This window comes from Daucus carota, chromosome 5 (genome assembly GCF_001625215.2).
Source record: "Daucus carota subsp. sativus chromosome 5, DH1 v3.0, whole genome shotgun sequence".
Lineage (NCBI taxonomy): Eukaryota > Viridiplantae > Streptophyta > Magnoliopsida > Apiales > Apiaceae > Daucus > Daucus carota.
In genome coordinates, this window is record NC_030385.2 from 32388170 (window position 1) to 32397201 (window position 9032).

The 9032-nt window shown below is 34.4% G+C and overlaps 2 protein-coding genes across 2 annotated transcripts; both read right to left on the reverse strand.

Moving 5' to 3' along the window:
- Nucleotides 1-4787: 4787 nt before the first annotated feature.
- On the reverse strand, nucleotides 4788-5894 carry LOC108220772 (dehydration-responsive element-binding protein 1A). The gene has a single exon (XM_017394629.2). The coding sequence runs from the start codon at nucleotides 5753-5755 to the stop codon at nucleotides 5081-5083; it is 675 nt and encodes a 224-aa protein (XP_017250118.1). The 5' UTR covers nucleotides 5756-5894; the 3' UTR covers nucleotides 4788-5080.
- Nucleotides 5895-7727: 1833 nt separating this feature from the next.
- On the reverse strand, nucleotides 7728-8667 carry LOC108222081 (dehydration-responsive element-binding protein 1B-like). Its single transcript, XM_017395970.2, has one exon. The coding sequence runs from the start codon at nucleotides 8469-8471 to the stop codon at nucleotides 7890-7892; it is 582 nt and encodes a 193-aa protein (XP_017251459.1). The 5' UTR covers nucleotides 8472-8667; the 3' UTR covers nucleotides 7728-7889.
- Between the last annotated feature and the right edge of the window lie 365 nt (nucleotides 8668-9032).

Below are 9032 nucleotides of genomic sequence, written 5' to 3' on the forward strand. Positions count from 1 at the left end.
CGTTACACATGTTTAAACATTAGCCCTTATTTTTAAATATTAATAATAAGGGAACTGCAAATACGTTTTGCACAATCAGAAATTTAGCAAATCTTTGTTCAAATAAGTAATACCAAGTTATTAAAAAAAATATAATTAAAAAAAACAATATAAACTTGTTTGTATCAACAAGCTAGTTGCAAGTATCAAAACATAAATGGGGAAGGGGACATGAAGATGATAAGTCATATTATTAAAAATGGATAAGGAATTTCAACACTACGGACCGCATCAAAAGTAATCCGGCCGAATCTATTCCTCCCCTCACCTAATCCGTAACTATTTATATACTCCCAGTATCCGAAGAGATCTGTTCAACCGCCATTTCTTTCACCCAGTGACAACCACAGTGTGAATGTCTGTGATTTCACCTTCAGTTGTGAAGACATCACTGACATTTGTGTGACTGGTTCGCATAAAGAACCAGGCGATAAATGAACCATTTCTGATCAATTTCTTAATCAGAAACTTGATCGTACTTTCAAACTTTTCATTGTCATCAGAGTTATATATAATATGATCTAACGTGTAAGCAATGCTAAGTGTGAAGCGCTCCCAATCCTGAAACATAATTAAAGAAAATGCAATCAACATTCAATTATATATACTTAGATTAATATGTGAATAATTAAGTACAAAACGCTTATATTTAAAAATAACACAACCAGATAAGAGATAACACAAGTTAAATATAATTTATGAGCTGAAACTCAAAAATTATCAAAAGAAAAAGAAAAATTACATGCAAAACAAAACTAAATTTGCTAGAACACCACCTAGCTATTAAGCTCTTCCAAAAATGGTGGCAAACCTAGAGAATACAGAAATGACTTGCATTATCTTAATTTCATTTCAAATAGGCGTTGATTCAATTTCATGTTCTAATAAGTATTTAATATAAAAGAAATCAAACCCTTGACTTTTCGGTTTTCATTGAGGTACATAAGTAGTAGGTCTTAATCCAATTATCTCAAATAGAATTTACTTTAATTAAACTTACAATATAAATTTTCACAAATGAATAAAATCAGAACAAATGCAACGGTAAATAAATATGCAATGAATCTCCCACCCAAAAAGCCAACTCTTGTCCTTAATTTATGCCATCAATCAATATATCAACTATTTTAAGTAATATACTAATTAAATAGAACATCATATAATGGGATTGATTGCTTTTTAATTTAAAAATGATACATATTTTCAAAATAAACAATATTCATTTCTTGCCAGAATTTCACGAATCACGAGGAAATAGCAGTACCGGCGGATTCACATCATTCGGACCCCTATATCCCCAGTTTTCAGCTGTTGTGACCCTCATTTCATCATCGCAAAAATGTGCCTTTATGGTAGAATGTAATCATGAATCCTAAAAAAATTATACACGACATTTTCGTTCTGCAGGGTTGTGGTCGTGTCAACTGCATGTTGCATACTCAATCTTGGAGTATTGTTTCGACAATTCAAACGTCAATGGTGGATTCAATCTTTGATACCATGCTATTTATTAAAGTGTGATGGAGCCAATGAATATAAGTCATTTCATCAATCACTTTTTAGTTGTCACAATTCATTTTTGTTGGTCAAATTGGCTAATTTTTTACTAAAGAATATAAGTCATTCTATATTAAGAAACTGAAAATCACATATTAATGTAGATTAAAAGTTATTTTCAATGACATGTTTTTTTTTATCAATTGATAGAGTATTTATTAATTTGAGTCTAATCTTGGTCAATTTGACTGGTCAAAAGTCAAATGTGATAACTAAAAAGGGACGGAAGGAGTAGTATATATTCTTATATTTGGGATGAGTTATGACAATGAAGATAAATCTAGGAAAAATTGAGTAAAAATATTATTCGAAAAGTAATAGGATGCTAATTGTATTTTGAGGCTCATTACAGATCATTATAAATCATGATTTCGATTACAATCTCATATTAAATTAAATAATTAATTTTATATATAGTCAAAATATATGAAAGAGTAACCTTCAAAGTTGTGGCCAAAGTTTACATCGATTTTTAAAAGGTTGGCCGGAGTTTCAAATTCTCAAAAAGAAGGCCAAACTTTGGCTTCGATTTTTAAAAGTGTGGCTCCCATTAAATGTATTAACGGGAGCCACATTTTTGAAAAGCGGACCAAACTTTGGCCACTTTTCTGAGAATTTGGAATGAACAAAAGGGTAAAACTGAGTTCAAATTTCTCAGAAAAGTGGCCAAACTTTGGTCCGCTTTTCAAAAATGTGGCTCTCGTTAAGCTCCCGTTATTGGCATTTAACGGGAGCCACAATTTTAAAAAGAGAAGCCAAAGTTTGGCCATCTTTTTGAGAATTTGGAACTCTAGCCAACGTTTTGAAAATCGATGTAAATTTTGGACACAACTCTGAAGTTTACTCTATATGAAATTACATGTCGAAAATTAGAACATTAAATAAATAAAACAGGAGTATTAAGCATGTACTTGCTGTATCGTAAAAAGAAGCAACATGAGTCGTTTGGTTCGCCGAGTGGTATGGAGTTGAAATGAGGAATCGGGTTAAGGTGGTATGAGTTTAAGGTATCATATCTGATATCAAGTGTTTGGTTGGGTTCTGGAATCAATAAATTTCAAAATTTTAAAAAATTATATTCTTAATTTATATTAATTAAAAAATTTAAAAAAATATTATTATTATATATTTTTGCATCATTGATTATTGTTGTATTAAAATTTAATATATAATCACTGGAATAGCGACAAATTATCAAAAATGAAATTGATTCCCATACCCTCTAGCCTCCATCTTATAAACATCTCCTCCCTTGGATATCAAAAACTCATACATCGGGGGTTTGAGATATGTGTTTGAAGTTTTAAATTTTGCAACCAAACAACATTCATGGGTTTGGAATAAACAAAACCCATACCTGATTCCAGATACCTTTCAACCAAACGACCCCAAAATGAGCTGTCGAATCGTACTGAAATTAAAAGGAGCTCGTAGAATTTTAACGAAGGTAGCGGAATTTAACGGAAGGGGTGCGTATCGTTCCTGAGATATAAAAATAGGTGGTGCGATTCGAGTTTTCAAAAATATAGATACCATATCGTTTTTGAACGTAAGTTAGGGGGTCCGAATTGCAATTATATATATACTGACTTAACGGAGTGCACTGAGTTAACGGAAGTTAACGGCAGGGGGTGCATCTCGGTTTTGAGAAGTAAAGATAAGGGGTGTGAGTTGAGTTTCATAAAGTATCGGTACTCTATCATTTTTGAACGATACTTAGGGGGTGCGATACGCAATTATCTCTTATTTTAATTCCATTCAACTGTATCTCTATTTGATCCACTTTGTTTAAATCCCAATGGACAGAGTTAGGGGTGTTCACGGGTTGCGAAACTAACCAACCCGATCCAAACCCATCATATCTTGTTCAATTCAATATGAATTTTTTTTAACCCGATCAGTAATTGGATTGAAATAGTATTAACCTGATTTAATTAGGTTGAACATGGGTTTCGGATTTTATAAACCGATCTAACCCAACCCGATTGAAAAATATGAGAATATATTAAATTTATCCATCCCATCACATATTAGCTAGTCCAATTAGTTTTATTATATTTGTGTGCCCTTAAATTTAATATAGTAATTTTTGTTGCTATTTAAATATGTATGAGATTAATTTACGAATGAGAATATGAGATTAAATTCGTTATTATATTTGTCTAGGAGCACACAAACATTAATATTGTTTGTTTGTTATGTAAATATATTTATGACCTTAAATTTATCTAAGTAGCAAACAAACATGAATGAGAATATGAGATTAAATTCATGAATATATTTGTTTATTATTTATTACTCCCTCTGTCCCATTTAATCGTATACGTTTCTTTTCAACTGCTCGACACGCATTTCAATGCCCCTAAAAAATATAGTTCCGTAACTTATTTTTGAGATTTTCTTTTTCTGAATAAAAATATAACATCCAAACTTTAATTCAGAAAAAAAAATTTAAAAAATAAATTACGCAACTACACTTTACAGGAGCATTAAAGTCCGTGCCGCGTCCCCGTCCCCCAATGTATACTACTCAGGGGGACGGAGGGAGTACTACTTAACTTTTTAACTGAATTCAATTTTACGTCTTTGACGAGATTGTTAAAATAATTTTTAGTGTAAAAAATTGGATGTTGAACACCTATTCGACACCTACGATTATAATATTTATTAACCCAATCAAACTAAACCGAAGTACTACAAATTGGTTTGGGTTACAAATTATACGGTTTGGATTGTGTTGAAATTTTGAAAACCCGACTTAATTAGATTGGGTCAATAAATTCCGTCAACCCGCCCGACCGAATCGTGTACACAGTACACCCCTGGACAGAGTGAATAACACATGTACGATCAAATATTGTAGAGAACGGTTCATCAATGGTTCAGTTTTACCGATTACTCATGTGTCCACAGTGACACTCGGTATATAAAAAGTGATTAGACCCTCTATAATTATGAAAATTCTTAGGAAATGAAATCACATGTTAAAATAAAAAATATAAATAATCTCATGAAAATATTATATTCCAATCATATGCTCTTCTGATTTATAATTTTAATCAAACTCTTATGAACAATTAAGTTTATCAAATCAGTATAAATTCGTATCAAATGTGACATCATCGATATATATCATATTAAGACAATATAATCTATCTATAACAATATGGAAGAATAATATTAAGAGAATATTGTTTAATTAGCTCAATCCAAAAAGTCTAAGTTAGTAATATAATGAGAAATGGGTATGAATATTCATACAAGCTTACACTTTTTTTGTTGTTGAAGGATACAAGCTTACACTCATTCACACATCATAAAATCATTATACTAACGGTTTCTGTTGAGTGCAGCATGACTCCTGACAATTTATAGCAAAAATCACACCTTTTCTGGTACTGCTAAATTAAAATGTACAGTCAAGACTCACGAGTCATACTCGATCTCCCAATTCTAATATCGCTAATTAAGAACGAGACATTTATCAGTAATTCCACAACGACATGCCAGCACCGAATTCCCCATCATCTCCCTCACAGTAGTACTGATGAGGTGGCGGCAACATCATCCCTTGTGCCATCTCAGCAATCAACTGTCCAGGCATCCCAAACTCCGCCACCTCCTCATCAATGCGATAAACATTTTCAGGCAATATCGCTTGACCGCTCTCCTCCGCTACCACTTGGCTAGTATCATCACACGGTGTCCGAAAAGCCTCCGCTGCCTCAGCCGCCGCCTTCTGAATGTCCTTGGCATTCGTCGATGTCGGGATACGCAGCCTCCAAGCTGAGTCAGCGAAATTAAGACACGCGGATAGGCCCTTGAGGGCTATGGCTGCCACGTCATGAGCCCTAGCTGCCATTTCAGGCGTCGCAAATGTGCCAAGCCATATTCTAGTTTTCTTGTTCGGCTCCCGAACTTCACAAACCCATTTTTTGGAGTTTCGTCTTCGAACTCCCCGATACACAGGGTGTCGAGTTTCACGAAACTTCTTTCGTCCATCACGTTTCTTTGGGTTACTAGATGCCAACATTACAGGAGAATCCGAGCTCCCCTCCGTGGAAGACGAAGAATCCGAAGCCGCATCGGGTGAATAAAGATTATGTAGCTTATAAGAATCCGAGTAATTAGAAAAAACTGCATCATTCGTCATGTCCATGATGAGCACAAGTAGTTGATTGAGTAGAAGTAGAAGAGTGAAGCTGTAGTTGTATTTGCTTGCTTGATGTTGTTGAGTTGATGGATAAGTAAAACACTGATATATATACGTAGGATTTGTGCATGTGGAAGGATATTGTGGGGCGTGCGTGTATGTGAGTTCGGGGACGAACACGGAATGGGATGAGAAGGGAACAGCTAGAGCGTATAGGCCCGGTGTGTGAAAAGTACATGATGGATTTATTACAAGGCAGTTAGCTGTTTTTGTTTTAAAGTAAGATCAACTTGGGGGGTTGCATACGTTGTCATCCACCTGTATGCTTTATCCTTTTATGGCAACTCTCGATGCTGACTTTTATTTGACTCCCGACTATGACTTTAAGCTTGGGACTCCGTTACGCAATTAGGAAGGTTCGTGACTATCTATTACTTACAAGTAATCTTAAGCAGTTTGAACAGTGGAGATTAAGCAGCTCTGTTTTTTTTTTGACGGAGATTAAGCAGCTTATGAACCTAAATATCCTGTAAAAAATATACTCCCCCTCACCGTATCATTTTAGATCTCTTATCTTGAGAGACTGGATTTGACATACTTTTTAAATTTTTTATAAAATATAATTTAATAAATTATTTAATTTTTCTAATAAATATTCAATATCTAAATATTTATATATAAATTCTTTTAATAGATTATACAATAATATTTTATATAAATTTAAAATGCATGTCAAGAATGATTTTTTTTTTATAAAAGAATGGAAGGGATGGATGAAATAATTTAATAATTAGATTTACTTAATTATACTATGTGAGATTGGCGATAATTGAGAAAAGCAGGTGAGAGATGATAGAGACAGAATGACTAATCTATGACTGGGGACCCGCTAATCCATAATCAGAACACGGAATTAGCCAAGTGGTTGGAGGGGGCAGGCCGGTTCAAGGAATGTAAGCCTACGGTTTAGCCACGGGAAGGCATGGACCACGTGCGCGCAGCTTCATAGAAGGGAACATACAGTGCAGTGCTCTTACGTAAACTGAGCTCTCAACTTTATTACTGTCACCACTTGCCAGGTGTTTTGTTTCTGTGTAATGCATGAATATTCTTTTTTATTTAATTGACAGCTAAATGCTGGATCAAATCAAATTGATGCGCTCTTGTATTGTGGAGTATAATATTTGTTAACGCACGATTAAGTTGTTTATAAACTATTTTATAGAATAATTAGCTAAATAAACATGCCTAAGTTACACTCTGCGAGGGAGTTGGTGTGGGGCGACATAAACTTTCGGAAGTTGACGTAGCTAAATATCCCATTTTCATTTTTTTTATTAATGAAAAAAGTCGACCATTAGGAATATGGGACCGTTTAGTTTAGTTTAAAAGAAATGATTTCTTGTTTAAATTAAAAAATTGAATAGAAGTGAGAAGTAAATAAGTATATAAAGTATTTGAAAGAAGAGTAGAAGCTCTTAGAAAAAAACTAGTCCAAGCATATTAAAAATGTTTCAATTTATTTACACAAACGAGTCAAGAAAATTAGAAGCAAGATATAACTTCTACTTCTGCAAACCAATCGGGCCCTTGTATTTGTTATACCAAATTAACATGTATATATAGACACATTTTAATCCTTTGTTCTTGAAGTTAATTATTATTAATATTAATATTTAGGAAAGTTTTAACAGCATAACATGTTAATAATCGCAATTTCATAAAGCATGAGCATAATAATACGATCAGGTCAACTGTCTAGTAGTAAAGTTTTGCATAAACCTCATTCCCGCGGATAAATCGAACTTTGTTCCAGGGGCTATCATCATAGAAAGGGGTTTTGAACTCTAAATTATCGCGACACACCAACAATTCCATACTGTTATATATGGTGATTCCCACACTAGCTAATAGCTATTCTTGCATTTGCTTTTAAAGCTTAAAACACTCTACAAATGCGCAATTCACTCATACGAGGTAAAAAAATGCCGCACATATACAAGTAATTAGGCTGGACGAATACAGTAGAGCATATTACAACTAAACCTCACCGTTTACCAAACTAAATTCAGATATGTTTATACAAAACCCTGTATCTTCACTAGAAAATTAGCTAAAAAACTAAATTATGTAAAGTTACTTAATAATTCCATAGGGACATGCCAGCACAGAATTCCACATCTCCATCACAGTAGTACTGATCGGGAGGAGGCAACATCATCCCTTGTGCCATCTCGGCAATCAACTGTCCTGGCATCCCAAATTCCGCCACCTCCTCATCCAAGTAATCTTGCAATGCCACTTGTTCTTTCTCGATTACCACTTCACCATCTTGACACGTTGATCGAAAAGCCTCCGCCGCCTCGGCCGCCGCCTTCTGAATTTCATTTGCATTAGTCGACGTCGGGATCCGCAATCTCCAAGCCGAGTCGGCAAAATTAAGACAAGCTGAACGTCCCCTCAGGGCTAAAACGGCTACATCATGAGCTCTAGCTGCCATTTCAGCTGTTGGAAATGTGCCGAGCCATATTCTTGTTTTCTTCTTCGGCTCTCTTACTTCGCTTACCCATTTTCTCAACTTCCGACTTCTAACTCCGCGATATACAGGGTGTCGAGTTTCTCGAAACTTCTTTCTCCCGCCACGTTTTTTAGGATTACTCGATGCTAACATCACAGGAGAATCAGAAGTTCCTTCTATGTAATTAGATAACATAGTATTCATCGCAACTGTTTAAACAGTAGTAAGTGAGGTTGCATATGGTGATATGGACACTAATATTATGGTGAATTTGGAAACGAACAGGGAGTTGTATGAGAGGGAACAGCTGTAGGCCCAGTTGCCGAAAAGAAGATAATGGAATAAGTACAGGTAGTTAGCTGTTTTTGTTAAACTGCTTACGTTGTTAACCACCTGTACGAATCTACGCTTGGCGTTGATTCTTTATGTTTGACTCGCGACTTGATTCCTAATCTAGAAAACATAAGACGCTCAGAGCATCTCCAACGATGCTCCTAAATCATTTCTTAAACAATAATATAAAATATGGCTCCTAGTAAGTTAATATATTGGAAAACGTGAGAACTCCAATGCTACTCTTTATACTTGGCTCCTTATTCATATTTTATATTTATTTTATATAAATGAGAGGAAAAAGTTAACTAGAAGAGAGAGAAGATTGGAGGAAAATTAATATTATATTGAGTTAAGAGCTACTAGATGCTCTTTGAAATAAAGGAGAGAGATTATGCTCTTAAATTTTTAAAGAGCTTCTAAGAGCCCATT

Coding starts and splice junctions, on each gene's coding strand:
- LOC108220772 (XM_017394629.2), bottom strand. CDS start 5,755: ATGGACATGACGAATGATGCAGTTTTTTCTAATTACTCGGATTCTTAT.
- LOC108222081 (XM_017395970.2), bottom strand. CDS start 8,471: ATGAATACTATGTTATCTAATTACATAGAAGGAACTTCTGATTCTCCT.